Raw genomic sequence first — 17,188 nt, forward strand, 5'->3', positions numbered from 1 at the left:
ATAATAAAAGATTTTACCCATTAATCACTAATAAGCAGTGGGAATTCAACATTACCAAAACGATATTTCTTTCAGATGTCATTATTTTTGAAGGAACACCATACTTTCTTCAAAATCGTTGGGTATTCTACTATTATGGTAGATATTGATGTTTTTGTGTAAAAGCTTGTAGGCCTACACTGGTGACCTGCCAGAATGCTATGCAATGTACATTAGTGGCTGGTATCCTGCTCATTCACGTTACACCATCATTCTTTCTTTCTTATTTGCTTCATGAAAATGCAGCACTTAAAAAAAAATCAAACAGGTGGCCATGTATGGTAAGAACACATTAATGCTCCTAAAAAAAAACATGATTATAGGTTCCTAAATCAACTTAAATCTAATATTACATCATGAGTGGCACCTTAAACTTAATTATGTAAATAAGGGGTCAATCTACTCTTCAAAACCATGTCAAAACACTCCAAAGGAAATTAAAGATAATTTTAACCTTTGACATCGGTAAGCAATCCCTTTCATTGTTAAGAATACAGATAGTGTATGGGGTAATGGAATATTGTTACATCGTACAGTCAGCAGTGAAAAGTTTCAGACACTTTTAGCTCTGAAAAATTAAATCGAGTCTCTGAAATGTATTGAAAGGAGCAACATTTTTTTTATGCTAATTTCCACGCAATGTAGTAATGTATTATATTTTGTAAGTGTACCAATTAAATGATGACAACAATTCCTAAAAACCTTTAAAGGGAAGGTACACGTTTGATAATTACTCAAAAAACTTATTAACTTAAAAACTGACTTGGTAACAAGCATTGGAGAGCTGTTGGTAGTATAAAACATTGCGGGAAACGACCCCCTCTGATGTAACGTAGTTTTTGAGAGAGAGGTAATTTCTCACTAAAATAATAAAAGACTTCTAGCTAGAAGTCTTTTATTCCTATCTAAAAGCACACAAACTCGTCCAACAAGGGTGTTTTTTCTTTCATCATTTTCTCGCAACTCCGATGACCAATTGGGCTCAAATTTTCACAGGCTTGTTGTTTTATGCTTATGATGGGATACACCAAGTGAGAAGACTGGTCTTTGACAATTACCAAACATGTACCTTCCTTATGAGACAGGTGTCTCACTGGTCTTGTTTGGGAAACACCAGGAAAAAAAAAGAAACTGTAATTAGAGGTGAACAATTTATCTCGAGGATTGCCTGGCCCACTTGTTTCCACTTTAACTTATCCCAATACTATAATAATTACACTTTTCATAAACTTACTTTAAACGGATCTTTCTTTCCTGCAACAGAAGATTCCATTATGCCAAAATAGAGTTAAAATATTTGAAATACTGTTAGTTTCTTTTCTTTTTTTAAACTTAAGTCATCGTGAATTTAAAGTAAATATATAAATCTCATTTTTGTTTAAAGTCATACATGGTTACTCATAAAAAAAGTGTCAAGTAACGAAGTGCCTTAATATACATTGCATTTAGATAGATGACCCCTAACCCCTTACCCCCCCCCCCCCCCCCACACACACAAAACAAACAACTAAGACAGAATCCGATTTGCTACTACAGCTAAGGCTAAGGCTACGGCTGTTGCTAATGGAGTTGCTAAGGGACGTCCTATACTTCAACACATGATAATGCAGAATTCTAGCCGTAGCCGTAGCCGTCAGTTGGACACGGCCCGAGTAATAAAGACAAAGGACAACGAATTTCCAATCTCATCCAACTTGCTCGTCACTATCTCGCAAAAAAAAGTGACATTTACATAATCAAAGAAACAACCAAAAAAACTAACCGTCCTCAGTTTTTGAAAGACTTGGTATCATCTGGTTATAAGGCTGGAGTTTCCCACATTAAATGTCATCCTATTACTATAAAATATAACAACAACTGACCAATCAGACAAAATGGCGCCAGTTTGCACTTAAAACATTCCCTGTATTTTTATGATCAATTGGCAGTAATTAGTGGCATCACACCAAGTCGCTTTTTTTTTTTTAAGGCACTGGACACTATTGGTAATTATTCAAAATAGCTGTAAGCGTAAAAACTTAATTGGTAACGAGCAATGGAGAGCTGTTGGTAAGTATAAAACATTGTGAGAAACTGCTTCCTCTGAAGTACCTTAGTTTTTTTTAGAAAGAGGTACTTTCTCACTCAAATAATAAAATACTTAAGCTGAAGCCTTTTATTATGCATCTGGAAAGCACACAAAGTAAAGTAACAGGTGTGTTTTTTCTTTCATTATTCTCTTGCAAAATTTGATGAACAATTGAGCACAAATTTCTACAGGTTTGTTATTTTGTGCATATGTTGCGATACACCAAGTGAGAATACTGGTCTTTGACAATTACAGAAGGTGTCCAGTGCCTTTAAGTCCAATTATCTTCACTCATGAATCCAATTCCTTTACTCAGCCTTCCAATCATTATTTGAATGCAGCATCTTGAAATGCCCGATAAAAAAAAAGCACCACCGTAAAAGAAAAACTTACAAATATTACTGCACAATGAAAGATAAAAAGATCCAGTTCTCTTTCCAGAGGCTGGTTATTGTCATGCACTGTTTACTCTGGCCCTTTTCGAATCCACGGCTTCGTCTTTGGATTTGGCTTCGGGCTCCGTCCACTTGTCTGAAGCCCTGAGCGCGTTTACAAAGCACGGGCAAATGTCAAAACAACCGGGGGCCAAGCTAGCCGAGCCGAATCCAAAGCCGAGGTTTCGAAAAGTGCCTATATCACAACTTTACGTTTATCTGTTTTTCCTTTTTAATATAAACAAAATCGCATTGATGTTGATCTACTTGGTAAGGACATCATAATGCATATCAACGACTGGATTTATACAGTTCTGAAGGCACGATTGTTAATAATAACATCAACAGGTTAATTAGTTATCTGTGTTCTACACATGTGTGCAAAACATCATCCCATCCGCACAAACTGCTTATGGTGAAAGATCCAAAGTGAAATAATCAAAGACAAGGCTTGGAGCAACTTACTCCACAAATCCTAACAACTCATTGACAATGATTAAAATGTAGCACAGACATGACATGGGCACCTTAGAAAAAAAAAGTAGAAATATTGTATTGAGTTCAAGAGCAGACCTACTTGTAAACAGTCGGACTATTTAAAGGCAGTGGACACTATTGGTAATTACTCAAAATGATTATTAGCATAAAACCTCACTTGGTAACGAGTAATGGGGAGAGGTTGATGGTACAAAACATTGTGAAAAACTGCTCCCTCTGAAGTGACGTAGTTTTCGAGAAAGAAGTAGTTTTCCACGAATTTGATTTTGAGACCTCAAGTTTAGTCGAAACGCACACAACTTTGTGTGATAAGGGTGTTTTTTCTTTCATTATTATCTCCCAACTTCGACGACCAATTGAGCTCAGGTTTGTTATTTCATGCATATGTTCAGATACACCAAGTGAAAAGACTGGGGCCAATTTCATAGAGCTGCTTAAGCAAAAGATTTGCTTAAGCACGAAAATAGCTCGCTTATTTTACACATGTTACTAGCCAAAATTTCATGTCATATACATTGCTTATGACTAGTATTTAGCTGTTGTTTACTTAGCATAACAATTGAGTGGAGTCTTGGCCTGTAATCTGATTTTACTAAGCAATGAATTTTTTGCCTAAGCAAAATTTTGTGCTTAAGCAGCTCTATGAAATTGGGCCCAGGTCTTTAACAATTACCAATAGTGTCCACTGTCTTTAATCAAAACACTTTTCCATGAGAAAACAAAATCGAAAATCAAACTAAATAAGGAAGTTCTCGACGTTGTTCAAATGTATTGCACGCATGATATTTGAACCTTGGGAGAAAAGTAGGAACATTTTGTTGAGTTTAAGGGTGGACCTACCTCTAAATCAAAAACATTAAGATATTCCCCTAAGAGAGCAAACGAATCGGAAATCGGACTCAAAGTAGGAAGGATGTCCTGCCTGGTATAGCCAAATTCAGACCCAGAACGATTTGACATTGTTTAAACAAATTTAAAACTTAGTAGAGAAAGAAATCTTAATTCCACGATCAGTGAACATTGATCAGTTTTTGCACTCGTCGATAACTTTTGTTTACTCATCTATAACTTTCTCTTACTTTGATCGAAGAAGTCTTAATAGATATGACGATTTAAACCTAATTTGTATAAACACTGGGAACAAACAAAATGCTGCAAAAGGTGGGGACGTATTTTGTTTTGAATTCTACAAAATAATATTAAATAAATCCCTGATGAGAAATGAGGTTTAAGAGTTGAGATCGTGTCAGTTTACCGCCCAAATACTCGACACGATGTTCAGAGATTGCCTGAAAATATCATCAACCGACTGCTTAGTTCAAATAATAACAGACAGTATAAATATTGCAGATAATATTGTGATGTTGTTTATTTTGAGTGGGTAATTTTTGTCGGCAAAGGTCCTTAAGGTGTCAATAGTCCCATGCTCACAAACAGTGTGTTATCACCAATCCCTACTGCAAGTCATTGTCAGGCCAAATATTGCTTTTTGTAGAATCTATTAAAGGAACACGTTACCTTGGATCGGACGAGTTGGTCTATAAAAAGCAGTCTATAAAAAGTCAAAAACCCATAAATGGCCGACCGTGTTAGTCGACGAGGTAAAAGAAAAACCGTGCAATTTCGAGGCATGTTTATGTGGATCATTGTATTCTACTTCTACAACATCTTTCTACCCATATGCATTATATAAAAAAACGGTTACGAACGCTTTTCAAAGACCAACTCGACCGATCCAAGGCAACGTGTTCCTTTAAAAGTTCCTGGATCAAATTTTTACAAATGACGAAATCAACTATTGTTTAATAAATGGAAGTTTTCATCAGGAATAAAGAATATTAATTTTGGCTTTACTCATATGCCTGTAATTTTGTTGACAGAGCTCTGGAAAGTACTGAGAATGCTTGTACAGTGCTAACACATATCGGTGTATATATGGGTAAAACCAAATTTAACAATATTGTTCTTTGATGGAAGGTAAAAGTCAGTAATAATACCAAATGAATATCACTCAACATTAGAAAGTTCAACTTTACATCAATCGTAGATGTTTTTCTTGTTGCCCCTAGCAAGAGTGATGGGTTAAAGTCAGGCGCACGATGGTCACACAATGGAAATCTTGATGCGTCGATCATTAAAAAAAACCAGTTTATATGCCTTGGCGATGACTTTTAGGATCACGCGTCAAGATTTCCATTGCGCAACTACCGTGCGACCGACTATAAAGTGGCCTTTAGTCTTGTTTGAGAAGAAATTCCATGAACAAAAAATTATGAACACAATTCCTTCACACTTTTGAAATATCCTCAGTACCATTGATAGCGTCCGATACTAAAACCTGGCGATAACTGGACGGTTGGATTACAAAAATTAAGCTGAAACAAGTTACCCTCTTTGTTAGAATTACTTATAAATCAACAGCGACTCATGGAGGCGTTGATGTCTAGCTATGGTGTCAGGTCACTGGGGCTTTAAACTGGTGGTTCCTGCAAAAAAAAAAAAAAATATTGGTTAATTAGGGAGAGTTGAAGGCATCATAATTGATTATTCATAAATACCTCAGACAGTTTCGCTATTCCTATTGGTGGAGAGCGCGTCACGTGGGTGTGTATAAACCTTTGTTTATGAACGGTAACAAGTGTTAATTCATGGGCGTGACACGCGACCTTGCACCTGTTCCTATAAGACAGTTTCTTCATTCCTATTGGTCGAGAGCAACGGCTGAAACAGTTGTGCCACATCACGCGATATGAGCACAGCATTCCCTTATAAGGAGTTGTTTACCTGAGGGTGGCAGAGGGCTTTACCATTTCATAGTGAATTAAATTCACCGTTTGATTTGTCTGACTGTCATGGTTGAAATGTTTCTTTTTGATGGACATTTTTGTGAAGGAATTGAATAAGTCACAGAATAGATGGTAGTGAAATATAACAACATCATAATATCAATAAGCATTTATTTAAAGCGCCTTAAGCAAGGCCTCAAAGCGCTTCACAAAACAAAACAAAAATCGTCAACTGACATGATATTTGGTCCTAGAAAAAAAAAAGTAGAAATATTTCATAATTTTAACAAGGGCTGACGTATATGTACACATGGTGTAGGCTATAAAACAGTACAAATGGGCTAAAACAAACTTACAAAAAACCATCTAGGGTTAAATAAATATACTTACTACTTGTATGTTGTGGAGATTGTTGGAAAGACTACAGCTACTGAAATAACGCACGTCTTGGTCTAAATCTTTCTGCAACTCGGTCAGAACTTCGATCATCTTTTCATAGCATGGATTCGCCATAGTTTGGTAAAATTCTGCGGAATAAATCAAGAGTATAAGTGAGTTATGTTAACTGATGATGGCGACAAAAACAAAACTGGGGCTGTTTTTTGTCCTTGTGCCCTTTTGTAAATTATATTACACACATCTTCATGCCGGTGGGGCAGTGTCATGGCCGAGGGGTTAAGAGCACTGGATTCAAGCTCTGGTGTTTGACCAGCAGAGTGTGGGTTCGAATCCCGGTCGTGACGCTTGCTACATAAAATTGGGGAGGTAGTGCTTTCTGCTCTACCGGCCAGGCTTCGAATTGATGATACCCAAGCCTACATTCGTATGGACTGTGAAAGGGGTAACCCTGTTTCATCTCTAGGAGTAGGTGGCAACAGCCTCTGGAAAAAATAATTGTAGCCCACACCTTGAAGTGGCCTTCAGGCCTTGTGTGTCAGGCGACTTGGATAGAAGAAAAAAAAAAAAAAAAAGAAGAAGAAAAAAAAACTTGATCCACAAAAGGTACCAGAACCCTTTAAAGGCTTTGCGTTCTTTTTCTGTAGAAAGCTTCCCTTCAAATATATCTTGCTGAGGTGATATAGTTTTTGAGAAATGAACAAAACAATGTCACAAAAGTAATTTTCTTCTGAGTTTTAGCATGTAAAACGTATCCTTTCACATGCTAAAATAATGTCCCGACTTGTTTTACTCGTATCTCAAAAACTACAGCACCTCAGCAAGTAATATTTTAAGGGAAGCTTTCTACCATTGTTTTCTTCACAACGTGCAAGTTTAATGTAAATCTGTGGACATCTGTGTTTTACGTTGCCTTGGATCGGACGAGTTGGTCTATAAAAAAGCGTTTGTAACCGTTTGTTATAAAATGCATATGGTTGGAAAGATGTTTTAAAAGTAGAATACAATGATCCACACAAGGTTGCCTCGAAATTGCGTGGTTTTCCTTTTACTGTGCGAACTAACACGGTCAGCCATTTATGAGAGTCAAAAACTTGACTCCCATAAATGGCCGACTGTGTTTGTCGACGAGGCAAAAAGAAAACCGTACGATCTCGAGGCATGTTTGTGTTGATCATTGTATTCTACTATTACAACATCTTTCTACCTATATACATTTTATAACAAACGCTTCTCAAAGACCAACTCGACCGATCCAAGGCAGCGTGTTCCTTTAACTTACCTATAGGCAGTACGTATTGAGTTAATAATCTTGCTAGCGTGATACGGACATTAGGTACAGAGTCGTTTGCTAAGAGGAGTAGGCTCGGTAATAAATCACGAGCGAATTGCTCGTTGTCTATCGACTGTACGTCTATCAGGCTCTGACACAGATGAGCAAACCTAAGGGAAAATACACAGACAGATACAGATATTTAAAACCTTTAGAAAATTTAAAACAGTCTTCATAAAGGAACTTGGATAGGTGGATTTCACAACGGGTTAAGACTAGTCTTATCTCGAGTTAGGACGAGTGAGACTAGCCTTCTGTTTTTAAAGACACTGGACACTATTGGTAATTGTCAAAGACCAGTCTTCTCACTTGGTGTATCCCAACATATGCATAAAATAACAAACCCGTAGAAATTTGTGCTCAATCGGTTGTTGATGTTGCGAAATAATAAAGAAAGAAAAAAACACCCTTGTCACACGAAGTTGTGTGTGTTTAGATGGTTGATTTCGAGACCTCAAATTCAAAATCTGAGGTCTCGAAATCAAATTCGTGGAAAATTACTTCTTTCTCAAAAACTGCATCACTTCAAAGGGAGCCGTTTCTCACAATGTTTTGTACCATCAACCTCTCCCCATTACTCGTCACCAAGTAAGGTTTTATGCTAATCATTATTTTGAGTAATTACCAATAGTGTCCACTGCCTGTAATATTTCCTAGGACTAGTCCTAGTCCTAAGTTAGGACTAGTCCAAACTCCTTGTGAAATCGACCCCTGGACAAGTTTGGTAATTGTCAAAGACCAGTATTTTCACTTGATGTATCCCAACAAATGCATCAAATAACAACTCTGTGAAAATTTGGACTCAATTGGTCACCGAAGAAAATAATGAAAGAAAAACACCATCGATGTCTGCAAATGCATGTGCTTTCAGATGCCTGATAAAGGGTTTCATGCCTGAAGCCAAATGTGTTCCGTGATTTAATTTCAGTGGGTGCTAGGATTAAGGATCAAATCAATATTTCTGCAGACATTAATTGCTCTCCGAGGAACTTCCTGTGTTTAATCGGGGAAGTTTACAGAAAATGTTACAAGGGCATACTAACAAGTTTTAGCCAGGATTAGTTCAAGGGTGTCCAAATTTTCTGGAAATTTAAGAACTGGGTCGCCAAATTTGTTACTTACAAAACATTTACATGTATTGTAAATGACAGATAAAACAGGTTGTCAACTTTTATAACAAGGTGGGTGAGACACCTACACACCCCTCTGGCTATAGACCGATCCATTAAGCGTCGCCCCACTGCGTATTGACCAATCACAAGGCAACGAAGGTCCGACAAAATAAGATCCGACATGCGTGCGCGTATATGCTTGGCGTGCGCGGCAGAGTTGTGCAGAAAGGCATTGGAGAGGCTCACGTATTCTTGCTCGCACGTGCGTCATGGGCAGAGCCTAATGGATCGGTCTACTGCTATGCATAGTAAAGCCCAACTCATACATCCTGCTAATGTGATACAAATGTAGACATCACAAATTCGCAACAAATAATTCGCCAAAGTTGAACTGTGTTCAACTCGAGCGAAACATTCACTGCTAACATAGCCATGTGACGTATCAATTCGCTTAAGTACATACCGGCCTTCATACTTCTTATAATACATAAACTAAAAGACCGATCCAATAAGCCCTGCCCCATTACGTATTGACCAATCACAACCCATATCGCAGCCAAAAGTCGGACAAATAAAGGTCCGACATACATGCACGTATGCTTGGCCCGTGTGGCAGAGTTGTGCAGAATGGCATTGGAGAGGAGTGGGCGGAGCCTAATGGATCGGTCTATTGACGAGCTATAAGAATTGACTTACGTTTGTCGTCCAAACCAGCGATCACTCTTGGCGTATTTATTGATGATACCATCGATGGAATTTTGACGCAACACGGGATTACCGGACATGTTAATCCTCTTCATGATCACACCAAGCTAAAATATCAAGATGGGATTAGAGGAGATTAAATCAGAATACTTTCTATATCACCAGTGAAATATATCATTCAATTATCTACTTCAATTACCTGGGGCAGCGTATAGGAGATGACCTGGGCCCAATTTCATAGAGCTGCTAAGCACAAAAATTTGCTAAGCATGAAATTTCTTCCTTGATAAAAACAGGATTACCAGCCAAAGTTCCACTTGTTGCATAGTGCTTGTTACTAGCTTTCACCAATCAGAGAGACTTACCAATCACTAAGCAGTGAATCTAACCAATCAGAGAGACTTACCAATCACTAAGCAGTGAATCTAACCAATCAGAGAGACTTACTAATCACTAAGCAGTGAATCTAACCAATCAGAGAGACTTACCAATCACTAAGCAGTGAATCTAACCAATCAGAGAGACTCACCAATCACTAAGCAGTGAATCTAACCAATCAGAGAGACTTACCAATCACTAAGCAGTGAATCTAACCAGTCAGAGAGACTTACCAATCACTTAGCAGTGAATCTAACCAATCAGAGAGACTTACCAATCACTAAGCAGTGAATCTAACCAATCAGAGAGACTTACCAATCACTAAGCAGTAAATCTAACCAGTAAGAGAGAATTACCAATCACTAAGCAGTAAATCTAACCAGTCAGAGAGACTTACCAATCTATAAGCAGTGAATCTAACCAATCAGAGAGACTTACCAATCACTAAGCAGTGAATCTAACCAATCAGAGAGACTTACCAATCACTTAGCAGTGAATCTAACCAATCAGAGAGACTTACCAATCACTAAGCAGTGAATCTAACCAGTCAGAGAGACTTACCAATCACTTAGCAGTGAATCTAACCAATCAGAGAGACTTACCAATCAATAAGCAAAGAATCTAACCAATCAGAGAGACTTACCAATCTATAAGCAGTGAATCTAATCAATCAGAGAGACTTACCAATCACTAAGCAGTGAATCTAACCAATCAGAGAGACTTACCAATCTATAAGCAAAGAATCTAACCAGTCAGAGAGACTTACCAATCAATAAGCAAAGAATCTAACCAATCAGAGAGACTTACCAATCTATAAGCAGTGAATCTAATCAATCAGAGAGACTTACCAATCACTAAGCAGTGAATCTAACCAATCAGAGAGACTTACCAATCTATAAGCAAAGAATCTAACCAGTCAGAGAGACTTACCAATCAATAAGCAAAGAATCTAACCAATCAGAGAGACTTACCAATCTATAAGCAGTGAATCTAATCAATCAGAGAGACTTACCAATCACTAAGCAGTGAATCTAACCAATCAGAGAGACTTACCAATCTATAAGCAAAGAATCTAACCAGTCAGAGAGACTTACCAATCACTAAGCAGTGAATCTAACCAATCAGAGAGACTTACTAATCACTAAGCAGTGAATCTAACCAATCAGAGAGACTTACCAATCACTAAGCAGTGAATCTAACCAATCAGAGAGACTTACTAATCACTAAGCACTGAATCTAACCAATCAGAGAGACTTACCAATCTATAAGCAGTGAATCTAACCAATCAGAGAGACTTACTAATCACTAAGCAGTGAATCTAACCAATCAGAGAGACTTACCAATCACTAAGCAGTGAATCTAACCAATCAGAGAGACTTACTAATCACTAAGCAGTGAATCTAACCAATCAGAGAGACTTACCAATCACTAAGCAGTGAATCTAACCAATCAGAGAGACTTACCAATCACTAAGCAGTGAATCTAACCAATCAGAGAGACTTACCAATCTATAAGCAGTGAATCTAACCAATCAGAGAGACTTACCAATCAATAAGCAGTGAATCTAACCAATCAGAGAGACTTACCAATCTATAAGCAGTGAATCTTACATCAGCAACTCTATCTCCAGCCAACGATAACGCGATCGGGAACAGATGTTCACAAACATCTCCGGGGTCGTACATATCACACAGTAAGATCAGTTGTCTATGGGTAAATGAAACAGAGGAATAAGACTTGATTGGTGACCTACTTTAACCAATCAGATTCCTGCAGATTCAATTCAAATCAATTCAGTGTAATGGTTCTACCATGGAGGAAAATTTCCTAGGATACATATAAATTACACACAAACAAAAATATGCTGAATATTAACTAGATCAATTTAACAACATCTTGGCAGAAAGTAATTAATATCCGGGCTGATATCCGAGGATACAGACAGCGAATGGTATGAAGGATTTAAGATGTGCCATAGTTGGGATTCGAACCCATACTCTGCTGCTGACAACACCCGAGCTTGGGTGAGGTGAACTTGAACGCTTCAACCACGACACGCCACAGTCCATAAGGATTTAGGCATGGGTATCATCCACCAGGAGCTTGGTTAGTAGAGCAGAATGCACTACCTTCCCAACACTTAACGAACCATTCATAAATACCTCTGACAGTTCCGCTAGTCCTATTGGTGGAGAGCGCGTCACATGGGGTATGTATAAACCTTTCTTTATGACCAGTAAAAAGTGTTGAAACATGGGCGTGACACGCGAGTTTGCACCTGTCGGTGTCGGTGAGTTGGCCGCGCCGTGTGTGGAAGGAAAATGAGATTGTCTTGCACCAAGACTTTTTGCGCACGAACGGATCTGGAGACTGTCGTCTCAGTTATAACAATGCAACAGATGGACGTACGAGCTCAAGCACGTCGGAAATGGATAAGTTTTACAAAGTTTCTTACTTTAAACAGCTTTTAACCAAAAAGGCATTTATGAATGGGAATAAAAGAGTAGTGACTCATTCTTAAATGGCCGTTTAAAACCTTGCCGGGTCGTTGCCGTGTGATAAAAGCCCTCTCCTTCGGCACGGCCTTTATCACACGGCAACAACCCTACCGATTTAAAACAGCCGTTTAAGAGCTCGTCGCTACCCTTTTATTCCCTTATTATGGTTTAAGTGCCTTGCTCAACGGCACAAGTGTCATGACCGGGATTGAAACCCACACTCTGCTGCTGACAACACTTTGGTCCAGTGAACTACACCGCTCGGCCATGACAGGCCACAAAGACACGCTTACGAACCACACTCTGTTGCTGACAACAGCAGAGCTTGGATTCAGACCGCTCGGCCACGACACACCACAAAGACACACTTAGGAACCACACTCTGTTGCTGACTACAGCAGAGCTTGGATTTAGACCGCTCAGCCACGACACGCCACAAAGACACGCTTAGGAACCACACTCTGTTGCTGACAACAGCAGAGCTTGGATTCAGACCGCTCGGCCACGACACACCACAAAGACACACTTAGAAACCACACTCTGTTGCTGACTACAGCAGAGCTTGGATTTAGACCGCTCGGCCACGACACGCCACAACGATATGCTCAGCATTAACACAGTATTCTGGAGTTTCATCTATGAGCTTAGATAGAGTACACCAGTCCAACTTACTCAGCAAGTTCAAGACGAAACCTCCAGTTGCGAGTGTTATCTGTTGTCAAGAAATCAGTCATTCTGCTCAGATACTGTCTACGAAGGTCTGGCTTCAATAACTACAGAAAAACAATCAGATTTAAAGATTATTAGTACAAAGTTTTGACACACGAGGCAATTTACAGGCAACCAGTTCCGGGCAATCGCTAAGAAGAAAAAGGAATTCTCATTTAGATGGACACATTTTCTTCTTGGGGATTGTAAGACGTTGTTTGAAAAATTACTGTTCTATTTTAAGGAAGATTCTTTGTTGGAATGGAAATAAACGTCTTGAAATTAAATGAATTGAAACGTCTTCCCTTGATTTGATCTTGAAAAAAACTTACCTTAACAAAGTCGGCAAAATGTTTGAGTACTCCGATGCGTACTTCATCCAAATCTCGAAGGAAACCATTGAAGATGGGTACCAGGTCGACTGTAGTGACCTCATCACCGAGGATGAGGGCCATCTCATGGATTGAGAACGCCAGGGTACGACGTACCTTCCACTAGGGGAGAGGAGAAGAATAGAAGAGAAAGGGTCAGGCTAGGTTGACTGGATTGAATTGTTTCAAGATCAAGTGTGCTCAATAATAATAATGCTCATATTCGTCACTCAGTAATGGTGCTGGGCGGCTAGTGGGACTAGTGTTCGCAACTATTGATAGTAAAGCCGAGTCGCGACTACCGTTTTTCAACTACTCAGTTAATCGTGCTGCCAAGACTACTACAAAAAAAGTCGCGACTACCTGCTTGGTGAACCTATTGTGTCAAACACGGCTGTTCAACAACATAATAATTTAGTTGCGAAACTGCGGGCTCCGCTTTTTTCCTGTCTCTGCCGTTAATGGCAAAAAAATTTCCCTGTCCAACATCGATCATCAAACAGCTGTGCAACTAAATACCAGCCATCTGGAAGCAATTTAGATTTGATTTTGACACATGAGACGGGGCCTAGACCTAGTAAAAAGCTTCGCGTTAGTCTTTGATCTAAAGCCATTGTTGTTCATTTTTTGTTAGCGTTATGTCCCATTTTACTTGTCATCGTCCCATGCCACCAAGAGAGGGCACTTTACTAAAAGCTATTCTTGAGCCAAGACTAAAGCCCGGTTCATACTTCGTGCGAATGGGAATGCAAAGCGAATTTGACGTGAATTTGACTTCACAACCCTCCTTTCGCACCGATATTCGCAAGTGAGTTGATCAGAGTTGAACTGCTGCGAATTATTCGTTGTGATTTTGTGACGTCAACATTCGTATCGCATTCGCATTCGCAGGAAGTATGAACCAGGCTTTAGGGAGGCGCACAAAGTCTTCTTTCACTTTGGTGTACTATTTATTTTGTACCTGCATATCTGATGCCAGTATCTCATAGACTTCCTTGAGGCACATCCAGTTCTTACGTCCCATTGTTAACGCCACGCCAGGGAGACTGAAAGCACAGTGCCTCGCTATCTCAGTATCTACAGTTTGAGCTCGACTCGAGTCCGTCATGGAGAGGTAGAGATCTAGTAACTCAGCTGGAATCACATCCTGTCAAAAAAAAAAAAAAAAGTTTAAACAAAATTAAATCACTCTCATTGAAAATCGTCTTCTTGATTAAATTTCTGAAAATTGGTTACAAATTCCTGATACAATCAGCAAGACGTATCTTAATTTTAAGTTAAACTTTCAAATATTTGCATTTTTCGAAAATGCTAAAAAGATAAACACTTTTTGAAAGATGCAAAGACCTGGGCCCAATTTCATAGAGCTACTTAAGCACAAAATTTTGCTTAAGCAAAAAAAAAATCATTGCTTAGTAAAATCAGATTACTGGCCAAGACTCCACTCAATTGTTATGCTAAAGTAAACAACAGCTAAATACCAGTCACAAGCAATGTTGTGGCATGAGATTTCGGCCAGTAACATGTGTAAAATAAGCGAGCTATTTTCGCACATTTTTTGCTTAAGCAGCTCTATGAAATTGGCTCCTGTAGAGTGTCTTGAAAAGGAAAGTGTTCAAACAAAAACCTCTTTATACTTAAAGCAGGGTTGTGATAGGCTGTTGGAAAAAAAAACTGAACTGTGAGCGCAAACCCTGCTTATATACATTGTTCTTTGATTTTGAAAGTCCTACTCTACATTCTGGGGCGTTCTATAACCTGATTGCCGGTTAAAAACTAAAAAATCTTATCCCTGTAAAAGTCTTCCCTTAATGCGTGTAATATTACTTGAGACAGAGTGTATCTTCAACTGACCTGCATTTGTCTTGGAATACGTTCCGGTGTACGCGCCTCGGTGGATGTATTCGCAGACGGATCCGAGTCGGACCATTCAGGAACAACCTCCTCTTCCACAATCCCATTGACAAACGTCAATGTCTTCTCGTTCAAACGCTGACCAATCACATGCGTGCTGCAGATGTTAGACACCGTCTCTAAGACCTGATCGGCTTCTGTCAGATTAGCTTTATGGAGCTCCATACCACCTGATGATTCACCTTGGGCAGGGGATTCCCCCTGGGGTGGGGATTCCCCCTGGGGTGGGGATTCCCCTTTACTCTCACTAGACGTGTTTACATTTGCATTATTGTCAATTTCTTCCGGCTCGGGATTTGTTGCTTCCTCTAGATGTACGTCAGACATCTGCCCGCTGATGTCTTCCGTGACATTCTGTGTGTCATCTTTAGTCTCTTTACTCTGTTCACTGTCTGATGAGGGACCTTCGCCGTCGCTACCGGCAGGGGATCCGGGAGCCCCCGCTGGACTATTGATACCCGAGTCGGGTGATTCTTGTTGTTGGCTATTCTCATTGGGTGGATTGTTGGTCTCTAAGGTAAGCTCAGCCATCGTTGTGAATCGTTCCGTTGATGACGATTCCTCATCGTCCTCGGTGCATTTCGGTCGAGCGTCTATGACCGGGATCGGGTTCCGCCAGAACAGGAACGAGTTAAAATCTGATGAGATTTCAGGCTTATATACAACAGCCCTTGCATCCATTGTGAATTCTACATGTCCGATACCCTGGTGAATGTTACTAGAGGCATGCGATGCCTGGTTTGAATCGGCCTCTAGAGGGCCTGCTCCTTGGCCGAGAATGATCGTTCCCGAGGCTCCGAGGGTTTCATCAACCTCCATAGCGACGGCTTCGCTCGTATAATGAGTTCTTTGTTCGGCTCCGGATTGCTCTGTTGTTGAGGAAGACTGATTTGACGATTCCGAGAAAACTAAGGAAGGGATTTCGTCAGATTCTGAATCATTGTTATCGACTACACTCGCGATTTGAACCGATCCGTCGGGATTGTAAACGACTTGAACACCTGAGACGGCTGGATCAGCAAAGGTTGAGATGAAAGGGCCTAAAGTTTGGAAAGCAGCCATTCGTACCTACAGGATAAACAACAAATAAACACAAGATGTAAGTTAGACATTGGGTGCGTTCGTTTAGCTTCCCCGGTGCGTTCGAATACCTTTGACATCATTCCAGGGGCTCACCCGGGTCAGCCCCCAGTGCCCTGCTTGTGGAGTGGGTCACTTGAGGGTGACCTGAGGTGCATGACGTCACCACGAGGGCCAGTGTGATCGATCGATTAGTTCTTGGCTAGGGACTCACCTGAGTGAGTAACACGGGGTCGACACAGGGAAGCTAATCGAACGCACCCACTATGCGCTTATCTTTAAATACTAAAAATTCTTGTAATTTCCTCACATCCTGTCAAATGTAGTTGAGTTCACTATTCTGAGACACTAGAATGAGCAATTGCTGTGGTGCCCCAATCTTTGGCTGTGGTGCCCTCTGGAAAATTCCAAAACAAATTCACATTTCCTCATAGAAGTGCCCCTTACCAGAGGAAAGTTCAAGACCTGCTGTCAACATACTTTGTACAACCTTGATTCAAACTATAGATTGACCAAATACAGATTGACCAATCACAGATTGACCAATTACAGATTGACCAATTACCTATTGACCAATTACCTATTGACCAATTACAGCTTAACCAATCACAGATCGACCAATCACAGATTTACAAACCACAGATTGACCAATCACAGATTGACCAATCACAGATTGTCCAATTACAGCTTAACCAATCACAGATCGACCAATCACAGATTGACCAATCACCAATCGACCAATCACAGATTGACCAATCACAGATTTACCAACCACAGATTGACCAATCACAGATTGTCCAATTACAGCTTAACCAATCACAGATCGACCAATCACAGATTGACCAATCACCAATCGACCAATTACATA

At 39.7% G+C, this 17,188-nt stretch overlaps 1 protein-coding gene across 3 annotated transcripts in view; it reads right to left on the minus strand.

Moving 5' to 3' along the window:
* Positions 1-1,532: 1,532 nt before the first annotated feature.
* LOC139934632 (serine/threonine-protein phosphatase 4 regulatory subunit 1-like) overlaps positions 1,533-17,188 on the minus strand; it is a 73,202-nt gene continuing 57,546 nt past the window's right edge. For all 3 annotated transcript variants that reach the window (XM_071928931.1, XM_071928933.1, XM_071928932.1), the window contains exons 9-17: positions 15,181-16,308; positions 14,288-14,473; positions 13,288-13,449; positions 12,920-13,020; positions 11,336-11,456; positions 9,363-9,478; positions 7,504-7,664; positions 6,216-6,352; positions 1,533-5,525 (exon numbers count right to left, since the gene is read on the minus strand). In XM_071928931.1, coding sequence (XP_071785032.1) covers positions 5,511-5,525; positions 6,216-6,352; positions 7,504-7,664; positions 9,363-9,478; positions 11,336-11,456; positions 12,920-13,020; positions 13,288-13,449; positions 14,288-14,473; positions 15,181-16,308 — 2,127 coding nt within the window. In that variant the 3' untranslated portion in view covers positions 1,533-5,510. The remainder of the gene's footprint in view (positions 5,526-6,215; positions 6,353-7,503; positions 7,665-9,362; positions 9,479-11,335; positions 11,457-12,919; positions 13,021-13,287; positions 13,450-14,287; positions 14,474-15,180; positions 16,309-17,188) is intronic.

This window comes from Asterias amurensis, chromosome 3, assembly GCF_032118995.1.
Source record: "Asterias amurensis chromosome 3, ASM3211899v1".
NCBI lineage: Eukaryota > Metazoa > Echinodermata > Asteroidea > Forcipulatida > Asteriidae > Asterias > Asterias amurensis.